Source organism: Erinaceus europaeus, chromosome 8 (assembly GCF_950295315.1).
Source record: "Erinaceus europaeus chromosome 8, mEriEur2.1, whole genome shotgun sequence".
Classification (NCBI taxonomy): Eukaryota; Metazoa; Chordata; class Mammalia; order Eulipotyphla; family Erinaceidae; genus Erinaceus; species Erinaceus europaeus.
In genome coordinates, this window is record NC_080169.1 from 29,971,886 (window position 1) to 29,990,618 (window position 18,733).

The 18,733-nt window shown below is 40.3% G+C and overlaps 1 protein-coding gene across 1 annotated transcript in view; it reads left to right on the forward strand.

The window, feature by feature from the left end:
* Positions 1-14,630, forward strand: part of RAPGEF5 (Rap guanine nucleotide exchange factor 5) — a 308,676-nt gene extending 294,046 nt beyond the window's left edge. Inside the window, exons 25-26 of the mRNA XM_060196104.1 lie at positions 5,980-6,034; positions 10,317-14,630. Of these exons, the coding sequence (XP_060052087.1) occupies positions 5,980-6,034; positions 10,317-10,435 (174 nt within the window). The 3' untranslated portion in view covers positions 10,436-14,630. The remainder of the gene's footprint in view (positions 1-5,979; positions 6,035-10,316) is intronic.
* Positions 14,631-18,733: the final 4,103 nt, after the last annotated feature.

Genomic DNA, 18,733 nt, shown 5'->3' on the forward strand with positions numbered 1-18,733 from the left:
TAGGTTAACTCCCTACTCATAGAACCAGGCAGTACAGAGCCAGTGTTGCCACTACTTGTTCAACTAGAAAACCTAAGCACCTGGAATCTGGAAAACAGGTACTACAAAGTATCTTGCTGTAGTTTGATTATATGTTTGTACATACTTTGAGAGATGGGAGAAAGGCAAAGAGAGGCAAGAGGAAAGACAATCCAACATTGTACCACCCACATTTCCATGGAATTCTCTTGGTGTTGTCCATGGTGCTGCCAATATGATGCCAGGGCTCAGACCTAGAACCTTCTGTATGGCCTTTGCAGTGTTTTATCCACGGAGCCATCTCCTGGCACACACAGTTCCATTCTATTTAGTTGAACAAGATTACCACATGTATGTTTATGACTTTTCAAATCTCTCAAAATATACTAAGTACTTTGGAGTCTGAGCTCAGTAATTTTAGATATTACAGTTAAACTTAACATGAGTATTTATTTTACATCGTTTAATTTGTAATTATTTTTGGAGATTTGTTCTTTGTTGTTCTGTGTGATAGTCTGAAGATTACTAGGTAACTATTTGCAACCAAAGACTATAGACAGTAATGTTCTTATCTCCAGGAATGCTAATCTCCAATGTTTTGTATTATTGAAATTGTAGGAGCACTAAGTATTTGACCAGTATTTATTTACTTCACCTTCTTTCCAACACAATCTCTGATTAAGAAACTAACTTAGTTTTAGAGATCACATGTGAAGATGTGGGTGAGGTGTGTCATGCCAGCTAAAATTCCCTGTGAAGGTCTAGTGACTTTTCCTCTGATCCAGAAGACAAGGCTTTCCCCCTCAAAGGAGAGCAATTGTATTCTTTATTAGTTGACTGTTGTCTGTTGTTAAGGCCAGACTGGTGGTTGAACTTTTCCCCATATTGAACTGTTGATTTGGCTCAATGCATTGTGTAGCAAACGCTAGTAGTAGTAGTAGTAATGCATTGTGTCATTTCCTGCCTGAGAGTGCAAGTAAAGTGAGAGAACAGTTGCATAAAGGCACAAATGAGCATGAGCAATGCAAAGGTCCCTGTGCCCTTCTCATTTTCAGTCTGAACAGCTTCTCTGATCTTTCCCTGATACAACCTTCCCCCAACAACAATTCAATGGAAACCTTTTAATGCCAGCTAACATAACTCAGGGCCTTGGCTTCATATGTGTTCAGACTTGAAATTAACAACTATAGGGGCCGAATCAAAGAAAGACCAAACAGGGGTGCTATGATATAACTATAACCTTTCAGAAAGTGTAAAAAGGAAATAGTGTGGCATAAATGACATCCTATTAAAATTTCTTAATTCTTGAAAGGAACCTTTATTTGAAACACAGCTAGTATACTTGTGCATACACACAGCAGGTTCATAACACGCATGTGTGAGTTCTGCACATATGGAGCCTGGGGAAGAGAGAGATTCATCAGGCACTTATTAAAACATCAGTTCTAAGAAGAGGTATTTTGTTGTTTTATTGTGTTACTGTTACTCCAGGCAGAGGATACTAAAGATACAGCATGCCTCATACTGAGACCCTTGATGCATAGGGAAGGTAGAATAAAATTTTTTTTAGAAATACAGAAGTCAGTTTTATCTTTTACATAACCCTGTGTTACACTTGGATGCCAGAGCAGAAACTGAATGTGTGTGTGTGTGTGTGTGTGTGTGTGTGTGTTGTGTGTGTGTGTGCATGCATGTGTGTTCTATCAGGGCTTCACCACTCTGAGCTGACTTCTTCATATAGAGAAACTAAAAGAGAAAAGGAAAGACACTCAAGTACCAAAGCTTTCTTCAGTGCTTTAAGGGCTGAGCTTAAATTTGGTCTATACACATAGAAGCTGGATTTTTTTTTCTTTTAGCAGAATCAGTATTTTTCTAGGAATGCTTCTTAGCAGAGTGCAGGGTTTCATTTGTACTCAAACAAGGTCATCTTTCACAATAATAAGCCCATAGGACCTAAATGAATTAACTTACAAGAAACCAATTCCTCATGATGGATACTAGCTTACGCCAGCTGGCAGATAATTCAACATATTATCTTGATCATAAAGCCAGGCGACAACAACAAAAAGACCTAGAAGCATTGGGTCTAATAAGCTTGCCTGCCATTCCCTCTGCTGCCTCAGCAACTCTGCATGTTTCAGTTCCAAATTATTAAATAATAAATAAATGGATATTTTCTCCTCTTCCTTCCTTTTATTTAAATCCTAACAGCATCATTCTCATTTACTCTATCTTCCACTCTCTTCTCTTAGAAAATAAAAAATAGAGAGATCAGGAGTGAAGGTTCAATGCTATGCTCAGTCCAGAGTCTTAACTTCACAAATAGCATATGACAGCAACCCAGGAGGTGCAGAGGATAAAGCATTGAACTCTGAATGTGAGGTTCCTTAAAGCGCATGAGTGAAAGTGAGAGGCTTGGTGTGCCAGTACTGTTTTTTGGTCTTGTTGTTCTTTTTTGGATACTAGTCACATGGGATGTTTATTTTGTGAAAATTTATTGAATTGCTTTTCTGCATGTATAGTTTAATAAAAAGTTTATCCCAAACTGTCAGTAAAGTTTGTTTTCCTAAAGCAAAACACATACACACATGATAGAGATCAGTATGACAGCATAACTTAAAATGAAAGATCAGTCCTAGGAATAGCAGTGAATTGGGGAAAGGAAATTGAACAATACATTCACAGGCATGAGTCAGGTCTCATTTCCTTTAAAAGTGCTACGTGAGCTTTTTCTCTAAGCACAGTCATATAGTTTTCCACTACTGAGTGGAAATACATTAAAATTACAGCTGTGAGAACAAGTAGGTCATATCCAAATGCTGTCATTTCTGGGGCTAGGAGATAGCTCAGTGGGTACAATATGTTCCTAGATCTGTTTAAGACACTATATTCAAGCCCTGGTGCCACATGGGAACACCATGGATGGCTTCAATGGAACCTCAAGGATAGTGGAGTAGTACTTTGTCTCTCCTTCTTTTCCTTTCCTGTATCTTTCTCAAAAATATAGACTAAAAATTGGGCCAAGGAGCCATCAAAAGCCTCATGCATATGTAATGCCATGGGTTCATTCTCTGGCATCTTACAATACATTAAAAATAATAATGGTTTTGTAGTGCTACTGAATATTAAATTTAAAATATTATTAATAGCAACATTACTCTTAGCAATAATTCAGTACTGGTTTTCTGTATGTGGATAATCTTATACTCAAGTGTACATAGATAGGATCTAAAAGATAAAGACCTACATGGAGAAGTTTGAAGGACCACATAATGCTTAAATAACAGTATGATATTTTATTTTGATGTGAAACAAAGTATGGAGTTACTATCTGTTACAGAGGATAAGAACATGAGAATGTTCATGTAGCATGGCGTTACTATCTGCTATAGAAAATAAGAACATGGAGAGCTGGGTGGTAACGCGGCAGGTTAAGCGCACGTGACGCGAAGTGCAAGGACTGGCGGAAGGATCCCGGTTCAAGCTCCCAGCTCCCCATCTGCAGGGGAGTCGCTTCACAAGCAGTGAAGCAGGACTGCAAGTGTCTTTCTCTCCCCCTCTCTGTCTTCCCCTCCTCTTTCCATTTCTCTCTGTCCTATCCAAAAACTATGACATCAAATAACAACAACAATAATAACTACAACAATAAAAACAAGGGCAACAAAAAGGAAATAAGTAAATAAATAAAATATTTTTTTAAAAAAGAAAAGAACATGGGGCCAGGTGGTAATGCACTTGGTTAAGTGCATGTATTACCAAGCACAAGGACCCAGGTTCAAATACCTGGTCCCTATCTGTGAGTGGAGAAGCAAGACCGCAGGTGTCACTTTGTCTCTGCCATCTTCCCCATCCTTCTCGATCTCTCCCCCCACTCTCTCTCTCTCCAACATATAAATAAATAAAATACTAAAAAAAAAAAAAGTTTAAACACAGGTTTAAAAAAAGAAAGAAAACAAGAGCAGTGGTGTTTAGGCATTATTCTGACAACTAACTACGTGGAACTGGTCTTGTCCTAAATGCCATCTTTCCCTTCATCATGGAAAACTGAAAATGGTAGAACTAGAAGACTGAGGCATATTAAGTATGAGCTGATTGGATCTTATCAAAAGCAGCTACAAGTTCAAGAAGACTTTTTTTTTTGGCCAGGATACCAGTATGAACCATACTTTTTAAAGATTGGTTTTCATTTTATTTTTTTAATTTATTTTGATTACATATTTATTTATTTTCCCTTTTATTGCCCTTGTGTTTTTTTTTGTAGTTGTTGTTATTGACGTCATTATTGTTAGATAGGACAGAGAGAAATGGAGAGGAGGGGAAGACAGAGAGGGGGAGAGAAAAATAGACACCTGCAGACCTGCTTCACCACCTGTGAAGCAACTCCTCTGCAGTTGGAGAACCGGGGGCTCAAACCAGGATCCTTACTCCGGTCCTTGCACTTTGCACCATGGGTCCATTTTATTTTTAAAGATCTAGTTATTTAGGGAGTCGGGTGGTAGCGCAGCGGGTTAAGTGCTCGTGGCGCAAAGCGCAAGGACCACCATAAGGATCCCGGTTCGAGCCCCCGGCTCCCCACCTGCAGGGGAGTCCCTTCACAGGTGGTGAAGCAGGTCTGCAGGTGTCTATCTTTCTCTCCCCCTCCCTGTCTTCCCCTCCTTTCTCCATTTCTCTCTGTCCCATCTAACGACAACATCAATAACAACAACAATAATAACTACAACAATAAAACTACAAGGGCAACAAAAGGGAAAATAAATTAATTAATTTAAAAAAAGATTTAATTATTTAATGAGAGAAAGAGAAAGAATCAGAGGCTCACTTCATCTATGAGGTACCAGAGCTGGAAGTTTGGACTTAAGATCTGCAAGTCCTTATATTTGCCACTGAGTTATGTCTCCAGCTACTGTTTTATATTATGAGAGAGTAAGGACCAAAGCACTGCTTGGTCATGTGTGGTGCTGCAGATTGAACCTAAAGTCTCATATGTGCATGGTATGCACTCTACCAGCCTAGGTTGCCTGGTGTGAACTTTAGAGAAATAATTTAACATAGAATTCTTTTAATCCAGACTATAAAGTAGAATCCAGACTGTAGAAAGGGGAGTCATTTACGAACAGCTAACAGTCTCGTAAAGATATTAATGTTTCAGAACGTGTTTGTCTTTCACCAATATCTTACTCTTTGGCATCATTTGAGACCCTTGGGTCTTTGATTCCACAAACTTTTCTGCCTCCATTCAGCAAGTATGTGTGAGTCAAAGCGTGTGAGTTATGGTAGGTGCAGGGAATACTCAACTTTCTAGTGGTACCCAGCTTTTCTCCTTTGAGGAAAGGAAAACTTCCACAGCAATGGCACACAAAGCCCATATATTATACAAAATACAGTGGAAATGTTGAGAGTGAAACTCCCATCTAGTCTTTTTGTTGAATATTTTTATTTATTTATTGGATAGAGATAGAAATTGAGAGGGGAGAGGGAGAGAGACACCTGAAGCCCTGCTTCACCACTCGTGAAGCTTTCCCCCTGAAGGTGGGGAGGGGCTTGAACCTAGGTCCTTGCACACTGTAATGTATGCACTTAACCAGATGTAGCACCACCTGGTGCCCCCAAGTCTAGTCTTAACACCATCTCAGAACAATCTTCAAGGAGAGGAGGTGAAACATGCCCTAAAGTAAAACCATGCACAGATTTGGACAGGTAGATTGGAGGGTGGGAGTACTTCATTTCTTTATATTGTATTTTCTCATGACTCAGCATCTCTGTGACTGGGCTTAGGAACCACTGTCTGTAGATACTAAACATTCTTTTATAATCTAAGCTCAATATAATCAACTGGACAGCTCTTTCATTTACTCCTAGAGATGTTGGACCTTCCAACCACCCTATCTGGCACCCCTGTCACTAATTCAACAATAGCATAAATGTTCCTTTCATTGATGTGCTCTCTATTCTACCTTCCAGCACATGATTGCAGACACTGTCCGGACCCTGAGACACTGCAGGACTAGCCAATTTGGTGAGTAATTAAAGTTGGATGTGAATGTAAATGTACTATTTATCAATAAAGACTGGCCATACCACAAGTATTCGTTGGTAACAAATACAAGCATTATGTAAGGTATAATGTGAATGTTTGGGGTGCAGAGGAAGATTTATTTATTCATCTACTTAGTTGGGAGGAGTAGGAGAGGAGAAAGAGAGAACTAGAACATCACTCTGACATATACGATGCTGAGGACTGAATTTAGAACCTTGTGCTTGAGGATCCAACACTTAATCCACTGCACCACCTTCTAGGCCATAATGTAGCATCTTATTTTTCCCTCATGGCAATATGTTCACCCTAGCTAGAGGGACTCTATTAAACATTATACTGGCATGGCTGGCTTTGAGCTGCCTTGACCTTAGTAAACTTGGTCCCTACTCCCACCCTTGGCCCAGAAAGTATTATTTGCTTCCCACTGGCTCAGAATTAACTGTAGACTTATCAGAAGTGACCCCCTCCCATCCTTCACCTCCTAACTGGGAGCCTTCCTGGAATAGGAATCAAGTTTTTAAGTATACCTAAAGCAACCTTCCAGAATCTTACATCCTTTTCAACAAAAATTTCCTGTCTGGAGCTGCCTCTCACTGAAAAAGCATTTTACTGTGTACTTTTGTGGACTCCCCACTGAGACTAGTGTATATAAGAATATTTGTTCCTTTTAAAAGCATAGGCATATTTTACACTATGTTTAAATGGTATTAAAACATTGCAGGAAGGAAGGAAATCAACTTTATTGAGTTTAAGAAACTTTCACATGGACAAAGGAATTGTGACAGCAGTATTGGCATGTATTGGGTTGTCAGAAAAATCTTGATGTGTTTTTTTATGCAAAGATATGTCAAGACTTTTCCGAGAACCCAATAGAAATTTTTAACCTTTTGGGTACAGAGAGAAAACTGAAACCCGCTGTATGAAAGTAGCAGATTCTTATGAAACCTTTTGAAGCTTGAATGACCTAAAATGAAGAAGTCATTATCATTCTTTTACATGGGGGAAAAAGTTAGCATTGAGAAGCCAGGTTGTGTTATACCCTGTTCAATGCTCATGTTACTATGTACAATAACCCAAGTTGGAGCCCCCACACCCTACCTGTGGGGGGGGGGTGCCTCATAAGTAGTGAAGCAGGTCTGCAGGTGTCTTTCTCTCTCCCTCTATCCTTTCAATTTCTCTCTGTCCTGTCCAATAAAATAGAAAAGAGGGAGGGAGGAATGGCTCCTGAGAGTGGTGGATTTGTTGTGCAGACACTGAGTACTAGTGATAACCGTAATGGCAATTTGAAAAAACAAAATTAAAATAAATAAATAAAATTAGCATTCCTAGACTCAAAAAATAATCTACCAAATCAGATCAAGTAACCCACAAAGCCTAAAGTAACACTCATACACTAAAAGTGCACCACTCGTATAAAGTAGCTCATGGGGTGAAAGGTCAGTGTGCCCCCTCTTGCTGCTCAAGGTTCATGCAGCCTCTAGCGCACGGGCTGCTACTTTGGCTTTCTTTTTGCCTTTGGCATAAAAGTAAAAATTCTCTTTGGGTTTATTTCAGCTCACAGAATAAATTTGTATCGTTCATTAAAAACAAAATGACTTAACTTAGATGTTCTCGTGAAGTTGGATATATATGTGTGTGTTGCCTTACTACCTAGCCTGTATCAATCCTGCTGCTTTATACAGAGTTTATACTTAAAGGGAAGTAAAATATAGGAAGCCAAATTAATAATTATAAATCAATCAGATGATCACTCAGTAAATCATAATTTAAGAATGCATCCTCATTTTCGAATATTTTTCAAGAATTCTGTAGTATGTTAATGTAAGTTAAAAAAATAAAATCTAGGTCCCACATTTTTTTACAATTTTGCATTAATGATTAAATAATGATCGACAAGACCGTAGGATAAAAGGAATACAATTCCACACAATTCCCACCACCATAGTTCTACATCCCATCCCCTCCATTGGAAGCTTTATCCCTCTGGGAGTATGGACCAAAGATCTTTATGGGGTGCAAAAGGTGGAAAGTCTGGTTTCTGTAATTGCTTTTCCACTGATCATGGGCTTTGGCAGGTTGATCAATACCCCCAGCCTGTTTCTTTTTTATTTATTTATTTATAAAATGGAAATATTGACAAGACTATATAGGATAAGGGGAGTATAATTCCACACAATTCCCACCCCTAGAACTCCATATCCAATCCCCTCCCTTGATAGCTTCCCTATTTTTTATCCCTCTGGGAATATGGACCCAGGATCATTATAGGGTGCAGAAGGTGGAAGGTCTGGCTCTGTAATTGCTTCTCCCTTGAACATGGGTGTTGGCTCTCTTGTACAAGAGAGCAATGCTATAAACAGCAACAACACTTACGGAGATTCATTCAAATGTACAAGTATAATGTATACTTTTGTTGGCAAGTAATAAATTCCATTCATCTCCCTTTGCTTTCCAAGTATTTATGGGTACTCAGCTAGTTCCGACAGTCTTGTTTATCAAGGGACTCTGGTTCCTATGAACTGCATTATGGATGGAAGGGTTATGCTGGCTTGACTCTTCCTTGATCTATCTAGAACTTATGTTACTAGAGAGTTAAATCTTCATGGTTCAAAGCAAAGTAAAAAATTGATCATTAGTTCACTTTGTGTTTAAAATTCAACTATCTTTCTTTGAAAGTCTGAGAATTGAATTACCTAAATTCACTTAGCAGTTTCTATAGGCAAAGTAAACCATTATCAACATTTGAGATAAAGTTAAGAGCATGTCCATTAAACCTCTTGGAAATAATAAAGAACTATGTTAGAATCAATTGTCATGATTGGAACCATTCATTCTGCCATTCTTTGAGTCTGGAAATTAATGACAAAATTATCTTTCTCACTTTTGTTTCCTTAAAAAAAAATCACTTTATTGGAGGAAATGATGATGTATAAAACTATTGTCACATGTCTAGTTTCTTATTTCCCCATGATAGATGTCAGCATCTCATACCTTCTCCAACTTGCCCTTTCTCTCACTATAGAGCACTGGGTGGTTCTTCTCAGCCCTCTTAAAATTCCGTCACCTCATGTCAAATTTATCCATCTGTGTAGCCTATGTTTTTGTAAGCCAGTAGTAGTCTTGCAATGTCTTCCAGACAAGTGGGATAGTAAAAACTTTAACCTCCAGTGCTTTCACTTGTTGGAACCAAGAAGCCTTGTTCTCATTAAACCTAAGAATTACAAGCCACCCATGACATGCAAACCTTAAATTATTTCCTCATAAAACTCACTTGCCAGAGGAGGCAAAATTGGGTTTCCGCTGAAAGGAGGGGAAATTGCTCCATTAAAATGCTTGACTTCACATAGACCCCTTCATTCCACTCAAGCTGAGCACCAGTCTCAGACCCTGCTTTTCCCATCTGAAATTTCATGAAGCAAGAAGAGCACATGGTGTCAACATCGCTAATGTCCAGGCTCCTTTATCTTTGACTCCTTATCAAAACTTGTCACCAGTGATTACAGTGCACTAAAATATCTTGCCTTTGGAACATGAATTTGGGAATGGAAAATTCTCTTGCCTTTTCCTGTGCTATCCATATTTTGTGAACCTGCTTTGCTATTAACCATACCTTAAGTCAATTCTGTGATACCTCTTCATTTAATTGATCCCTTATTTTTTTTTCCAAACAGAATAACAATGATGAAGATACAAAGGAATGTACAAAATCTAAAACAAAAGCATGGGTTGAGGAGGTGACTTAGCTGTAAATGTGTATGACACCCTATTTTCAATCTCCAGAATAAAAATAAAAGCATTATTGTCTTTGTGCATGTACCAGGACGGCAATGATTTCTGACAATTATCAGTTGAGACAGAAGAATCAATGAAGACAATTTAAAGGGACAATTACTATAACCAATGTATAGCGTGAGAGCTCAGGGCATAGACTCTGGACCAGGGTTTCAGTCCTGTTCTGCTACTGACTTGCTCCATATCTCTGCTATTTCCCATTCTATAGAAGAAAAGGATAACTTAATTGTCACTCTATAGTGTTAGGTAACTAATACTGTCAAATATTTGTAAAACAAATACCTTGCCAGTCTAGTAACATGCACTGAAGAATCTGCTCTGAACTGTAGAAAGTCTCTTCGCTGTTAGACTAAGCAATACCTCTCTGGAATTTTGACTAATGGGAGCCTACCTGATGGATTTACTCTTAATATGAGGTTTTCGTGAGATTGACTATCTCTCTCTCTCTCTCTTTAAATCCAAAAAATAGGAGGTGATGTTTCTCCAAAAGAGCACCAAGAGTTAAAATCCTACGTCAATAACCTGTATGTGATTGACAGCCAACAGGCTCTGTTTGAACTCTCACACAGGATCGAGCCTCGGGCATGAGTCCCCACCACTCCACCTTCTCACCACCTCACCTCCCCATAACTGCAGCACTTTGAATTATGGGAATGTCAATGCCAAGCACAGTGCTTTCCTGTGAGAAAAGAAGTTGCTGAGTTTTATCAGTGGATTGCAAGACACCCACAGGAAAGCCATCCAAATTGTGCTCAGGAAGTAATGTCAACAGCTACCAGAAACAGAGCGAGGCCTCTCTACTCCACTTTCTGAGAAAGAAGGCAGAAGACTCCAAAGCATTCTTCAAGTAGAGAAGTCTGGTTTCTTATGATCACATTATGGATCCCATCTGATTTCAGTTTCGTATGTGCCAGCCTCAAGACAGAGTGTACTTGTAAGAGTGTGCACACAAAACAGGAAGGGATTTTACTTCGTCTGATAGTAGATTGCCATTGATCCACTGTCAGACAAGTAGTTTGTTTGAACACCTAACAAGAGTGATGGCATCTCTAGACTATCATGGACCGGAGGGGTCTCTGTCAACAAACTGTGATACCACCAAAAGCCACTTGTGTCTAGGAAGCTAGCAAAGATCAGCAGTTGGCATTCCTGCTCTGACTTCTAGAAGAAAAATGTCAAGGCATGCATTCCTTTGCATCCACAATCACTTGTCCATGTATGCTTGCAGGTGAAAATTATTTCTGCACAACTGATCTGCAGCTATATAAGCAAGCTAGCCTAAGTTGTTTTGCCAATACGGAAAATAGTAATCTTTAAGAAAATGATTGATCGTTTATTTTCTGTAGATTTTCTTTACATGTGCAAGTGGGCTTTCATCTATTACTAGGAACAACATTAGTTTTGAAAAAAAATCATACTACTGACACATATAGGCCCTTAGTAACTGTTCACTGAGGTCACAGGGTAACAAAGGTCTGTATTCTTGTGCCTGGTGATGCCCTGGCCCATTGCCCATAATATGGAATAAGTGCCAGCCCAGGGAGGTTAAGTGGGATCTGTTGTCTGAAGCACTGAGCACTTCCTAGAGGAGAGCAAGATGAGTGCCTGCTCTCAGAAATAAAAAGAACCTCCAAACAGTCACATGATTTACACCAGACTTTTAGAAGGTCTATAGTCTTATCCCCATAGACACTAAGCCTCCCCATAAAATCTGTGTTACTAGTTTTGTTTTTAAAGTCGTGTAAGTCTTTTTTTTTTTTTCTCCTAATGCCTGCTTTGATAGGTTAGGACTCCTAGAGTTAAGACCCTTTGCTGTTCTCAAGGATTTACCAGAGGATTTTCCCCAGCCTTCAAATGAACAATAAAGTCTGTGGGCTACACTAACAAAACCCACCCCTGCCAGCTAGATAGCTGTCACATTGCTAAAGTGAAAGCTAGCACCTTATTTTATGCATTAGGTATCTCGGTTTTTTTTTCACATGTGAATCCTGGTGCCCTTTCTCATCACACCTACCTGTTCATCTCTTAGCTAACTACCCAGACTGCTTCCTTTCAGTGTCATTAACACCTCATTAGTGAGTTTATGTGATGCTTTCCAATACCTTAATTGCTGTGTTTCCTGGACTGGGGCCCAAACTGAACTTGAGGAACCACGTAGAGAAAATGTGGGAGAGAACTTTCAAAGATAAGCATTCTGTTCCAGCATGTATAACTTCAGTCTTGGAAATGAACAGAATTTTCTACAACCATCCAGGATTAGTCCACTCAGAAATGTTCCAGGCTTCTGGAAATGGTGTGAGAGCCAATCGAGGGCGTCAGAAGCAGGGAAAATAGTCTTCTCTGGAGCTGATCAAACACTGGAAAAGCCCTCCCTTTGGCAATTCCTAGGGAGCATGTGGGATTTTATAGCACAAGTCTGTATTCTTGTCTTTCTTCTATGCTAAGGAGCAGAATTAGACCAATCTAAGCATGCAAGGCCATTTGATATTGATTCACTGACTAGTTAAATTTTTTTATCACAGTTAGGTCTATTTTGTTCCAACTGAAACATTTTGTTTGCTTCACTGGGTTGCTATTTCAGCATAGCACCTGCTGCTTAAACCCCAGCTAAATATGTAGATAGCCAAATGAATCCACCAGTGCATTGTGTTTTGACACATTCTGGGGGAAAATAGTGTGTGTCCACTATTTCCTCCAGCTGGGGTTATGTGGCTCTCCAGACAGCCAAGGGGACAGAGCATTGTACTGAATTCATATTTGCTTTTTCCATCCATGTTTTCTAAATGTAAAAATCCCTAAGCCTTTCTGAAATTTCACAGCACTCTCCAGTGATTTCCCAGGCAGCAACTCGCAGAAATTTCAGAAGCTTAGAGAAGATTTCAACATGGAGTTAAAGGTTTCAGGGCAGAATTGTCAGCCACATTTAGCTCAGTACAGAGATCTGTCTAAGGAATCTGAGCTGTCCAACAAGGAACAGACGTCGGGGACTTTGGCGGCTCCCATTAATAGATGGGCCATATTCCTTCTCCTTATATTTACCTCAGCCTCTTTCCAGTAGGATTTGCTCTGTAAGGGTGAACTGCAAAATGTTTAAGCTCCTTTCCGGCTCACTTCAGTTTTTATGGGCGAATAAAATTATTCTCACTGAAAGTCTTCAATAAGGCTACTTTGACCAGCGAGCCATACCCCAGTACTTGTGAGTGTATTCTTTTCATAGTAGCACAATTCCCAGTCAGTCCTGGGCATCTTTGGACTCATCATCATTTCAGCAAACCACACCCTGCTTCAAAGTTTGTGTTGTATAAGACCTCATAGGCAAACTCACATTCATTCTGAATTTTTTAAAATTCCCCTTACATATTGACAAGTGTTCCTGAAGTGAGTGTTTTAAGTTCTCTCTTTGTGAACAATCAGCATAACTGTCAAGTAGTTGTAGTGCTATATATTAGGGTCCATTTTCACTTTATTCTCATATCACAAATTAGGTTTAATTTAAATTTATCTGGGAGTCAGGCAGTAGTGCAGCAGGTTAAGTGCACGTGGTACAAAGCCCAAGGACTGAAGTAAGGATCCCGGCTTTAGCCCTTGGCTCCCTACTTGCAGAGGAGTCACTTCACAAGCGGTGAAGCAGGTCTGCAGGTGTCTATCTTTCTCTCCCCCTCTCTGTCTTCCCCTCCTCCCTCCATTTCTCTCTGTTCTATCCAATGATGATATCAACAACTACAACAATAAAAAGGACAACAAAGGGGAATAAATAAATATTAAAAAATTAAGTAAATTTATCTTCCCACATCTCCTCTGTAAGCAAGTCTGTTGGCTCCAAGATTGTTTTCAGATGCACGAAGGTAAAGTTAGAACTTGCCTCTCCCAGTCCATAGGAAGAAGTGTTACCCTAGTGCAGATTTGCCTCGAGCAGGGAGAAAGCATGAAGGGGAGGGGATGCTAGTGACTTCTGGTCCCTGGAGCTGACCTCTCACTGCTGTCCCAGCCCTAGCCATTTTGTTAGAGCTATCACATCCACCAGACACCTCAAACCTCACATCGCTAAACGGCACAGCTATTCTGTTCTCAAAAACTAGGTAACAACATTAAAGTAGAGACAAACCAAGCTCCACTGCAGTGGACTAACAAAATTTCTATTAGATGCTTCTAAGACATGTCCTTAAAATTTCAGCCTGCTTATTAATGGGTGGGCCATGTGTGCTAAAGACCGGTGGGGGAGGGGATAAAAGTTGCCAAAAAGTTAGATGGAAAAGTACTACTGTATAAAGCAAAGCTGTATATACTTAACGTTTTTTAGCAGAGTAATATTTATTTGCATAGCCTATTTATTGTATTCGTATTACACCTATTCAATACTGGGATGAAATTGACCTGAAGCAAGGACTTCTTGCCTTTTAACATATCTCTAGGCCCTCTGTGAGATTGTCTGCTTGCGTTCTCAATTAGGAGATAGGAAACCCACAATCAGGGTGTCTACCTAATTTCTCAGGGACTACACTTTGTAGTTTTCCACCATTATAAGAGCTGGTAAATATGAAACATTTGTGGAATTGCCAGAGTTGCCATTAACAGTGTTTTGCTCCATATTTCATGCTTTCTGCCTCTGTATATATTGACAGTGCTGTGTATTTATCGAAGCTAGTAAGCAATAATTTATATGTAAAAATGGCCAAGCAATATAAGGTGAAAACTTACATAAGTCACTGTTACCTTATCTTGTATTTTCAAGTGTTTTTTTTTAAATGGCTTTTCCAAATATAAGATTATGTTAAAGACACTATTCACGCCTCAGAGTTTCTTGCTTCACTATGATGTTTTATGGGCTACATAACTTGGGTTCTATCAGCATTTTATATGTAGCTGTTTGGAAGACAGAGAAATCCTTTGCTCACTGAAAGAGCTGCAAGTAATGAAGACATTTTCAGGCACTCTGCAGGAGCTTTTATGACTTACCATGCCTTTGAATTGCAATAGCACCTCGATACTCTATTGCTGGAAATCACATCAGTATCCTCGCATTCTGAAGTGGATGGAATCCAGCAATCTGGCTCACCCTTTTCCTATCTCATTTAGAACCAGAACCTCTCCCTTCCTTGCCATACCCAGTGCTGAGAGGAGCTCCAAGCCCAGGTGTGATGTCCCAGGCCTAGAAGAGGGGCTTTGCCAGGATCCTGAGGTGGTGAAACAGAGGGCAAGAAACAGTGCTCTGGAGGAGTGAGGGCAGTTTAGACTGTGTCATCCTCCAAAATCTCCTCTCCCCCTCCTTATGGGCAGACTACACATCCTGCCCACTGTGCTCAGCCTTAGCCTTCAGCTTGTAGTAATCCCTCTGTAAGAGGCTTGCACAGCTCACCATGTTGATCTCAGATGTCTTGCTTGGTCCAGTGAAGAATGGATAAAGTGATTTGCGCAGCTTTTAAACTGAATTTTTGCCAGGCAGCCTGTGTAGCTATGTCTCCTCTGCACTGTCCCAGGGAGAGGTATCTTCACTGGCCTGGGTGAAGCTTGTGAAGATGAGTAACTTAAGTGAGAAGTAAAATGCTACCATTAAAAGCCACCAAGGGACCAGAGAGAGCTCATTTGGATATACACAGCAGAAGTTCGAGCCTGGATCCCTGGGAGTACTATGACACCATTTCTGTCTGAAAAAGTCAGCCTTGAGCAGTGAGATTGCACATACATGAAGCCCCTGCAATGCCAAAAATTAAAATATAAAATAAAAGGAGCCACTGAGGTTTAGGGGTAGGTTGTGACTACAGCAGAGTTTAACCTAAATGAATACAACCTCCTACTTCTTTCATGACAAAGTACCCTTTCCCTCATCCATGTGTGAACAATTGTACTGACTGCCTTTGCTTAGTACCTTGTGGATAAAACCGCATATAGTGTCCCAGCCATACAGAGACCTTGTATCAGGAGATCAGAGGATGATTGCCTTGGACTCAGTCACCAGGAAGTAACCTCTGTGAAACAAGGTAAAATAGGAGGAGGCAGTGGAGGGGGTATTGTGTCTTAAGTACCAAGGAGCAAAGAGAGGAGGATCACTTTGCCCTGCTTACTGATTTTGTTGCTGTCTGATCACTACTTCATCTATGGAGAAAGACTTAGAGTCAATTGATGGAGGAGAGGAAGGGAGAATGGAAACCCCAGGATCTAACCTTGAGATGGAATGGAGAAGGAAGGAAATTTTCCATTGTTCAGAGAATCTGGGGGATTTTCTTCACTGGGATTCCTGTTACTGAGAAGGAACAAGGCTTGTCAGACTCAGAATCCTATTTCCTTTCACGTGAGCAAAGATTTGAGTGAATGTTCTAGTCCTGGTGTGCTCACTAGGAAGTCATTTCTGAGGTTGAGCTTCATGTCAGGTCCCTCTCTTCCGTGGCTGATATCCAGATCCTCAGTGTTGTACCTTATTTATATACATATATTTATTTATTTTCCCTTTTGTTGCCCATGTTGTTTTATTGTTGTAATTATTGTTGTTATTGATGTTGTCATTGTTAGATAGGACAGAGAGAAATGGAGAGAGGAGGGGAAGACAGAGGGAGAGAAAGACACCTGCAGACCTGTTCCTGTGAAGTGATTCCCCTGCTGGTGGGGAGCCGGGGGCTCAAACTAGGATCCTTATGCCGGTCCTTACACTTCAAGTGTGCTTAACCCGCTGCTGCACTACTGCCTGACTCCCCTCAGTGTTCTACTTTTATATATTCTTTGCATTTATTCCTTTAAGTAATGAGCTCATATCTAGTATTCCCAAAATTCTTTAGTAAAATGGTCCTTTTCTTGGAGGTAGCACAAACCTCTCTGTATTCACAGAGAAAACAGCCAGTTTCCTTTCCCAAAACAGGGAAAGTGCACCTTGAACAGGACAGACACACTGTGCAGAAGTACAGATTCCCCAAGGTCGTATGAGCACTTCTTCCTCAGGGACTCAGCTGAGACCTCTGACTCTAGTCAGCCTCAGGGCTGGGTCAAGTCTCATATTTTCCTTTCTAGGAAGTTTGCATCTGCTTCACCACTTGTGAAACTTTCCCCCTGCAGCTGGGGACCAGAGGCTTGAACCTGGGTCCTTGCGCACTCTAATATATGCACTTAACCAGGTGTGCCACCACCTGGCCCCACGAACATGGCATTTTCTAAGAACAGCATTGTTTCCATTATGGTTCTCACTATAAATTTGACTGTGTATAGACAACTTGGGAATCCCCAAACATCTGTGAGCAGAAAACTACTCAGTCCTACTTACATGGTAGAATGCCAAGTATAAATGGCTTCCAGGCTGTCTTCCTCACAGGAGAAGTCTAGTTAGGAGCACCTAGCTGCACTACCCTTCCCAGTTTCACATAGACAATCGGTGATATTAGAAATGGCCCAAGGCATTGGAGAAGGGGGTGGGGCAGAAGTCACTAATGGAAGTGATGCTCTTCTCTTCCTAGTGGAATACTTTCAGGTCTACTAAGGCCATAGGACATGGCTTATGCAGGGCTTCAGATGTCTCTCTGTCTCTCTCCCTCTCTCCCTTCCCCTCCCCTTTCAATTTCTCTCTGTCTCTGTCCAATAATATATAAATAAAATAAAAATAAAAAATTTTTAAAAATAAAAAAGAAATGAAATGCCATGTTCATAGCCAGAAAAATAGCTCACCTAAATAATGCACTGCTTTGGCATGTACATGGCGCAGGTGCAAGCCAGGCCCCCGCCACATTGAAGGAAGGAAGTTTCTGTGTTGTGGTCTCACTCTCTGCCTCTCTTCTTCTCTGGAAGAGAGAGACAGACACAGAGACAGCAGAGAAGTTGAAGTCTCACACACCATTAGCCCACATGGGAGACTTGAGACTATAGCAAGATCTTTTCCAAGTTCTGCAGCCACCATGACTTTCTGGTGTCTTTTAACTCAAGAACCTTTCTCCAAAAGAGCCTTCTGTGGTGAGTAATGCCAACACCCAATCAAATGGGAACCAACAGAACTATTTTGAATTTATTCCTCTATCCAACACCCTTCTTTCATCAAACCCAGTGGCCAGCTGTTCCTTTCCCACTTCTATATATACATGATTTCAAACCCTTGCCCAACACTACTTTGATGGCTACACTAACCTTCTCCTAGTCTTTCTACCTATAGCCCAACCCCCACCCCCACCAAATGTTCAAATTGCCTCCAGTAGGTTTTTCCCTTAAAACAGAAATCTGATTATGTCTTTCCCAGCTCAAACTCCTTTAATAGAATAAAATTTCAACTGCATATAAACTCTTCACATTCTGCTCTCTATGTAGCTGGCCTGGACAAATATATTGGACAAGTGTCCACCGAAGACTGATAATTTTGCTTCTTTTTAAACCAACACTCTACCCAAGGAAATTAATTTATTCTTACTTATAAAAATCCTTGTTGGGTAGCCCCACTGGTGGTACAGCAGGCAGAGTGTCCACCTTGGCAAGCATAGGGTCCCAGGTTTGACTGCTGGTATCACATATGGTTTCTTACTCTCTCTCTTGCTCCTCTTCTTAGTAATTACATCATTTTTAAAACAATACTTAAAAATCATTATTGAAAATAACATACCAAGCATTTGCTAAATAAATAAAATAAATGTGTACATATGAGGCTTACTGCTTCTTTCAAGGTGTTAAATCTTGAAGCCAAACTGATATGCGCACATAACAAATTTGAGAGAAAAGTAAAAGGAGGAGGAGGTAAAAATGGTGATGGTGGTAGTGGGGGTGGTGTGTCCCAACAAGAGGAAGCTAGGTCACCAGAATTGCCCTAAGGATAGCCCTAAGGATAGGGCTCTTTCCCTCCAGTGCTATGCAAACAAGCTGAAGCTAACTAGTAGCTCAGTCTCCAGAGGAAAGCAGTACTCACACATTGACTTTCCCTTCCAG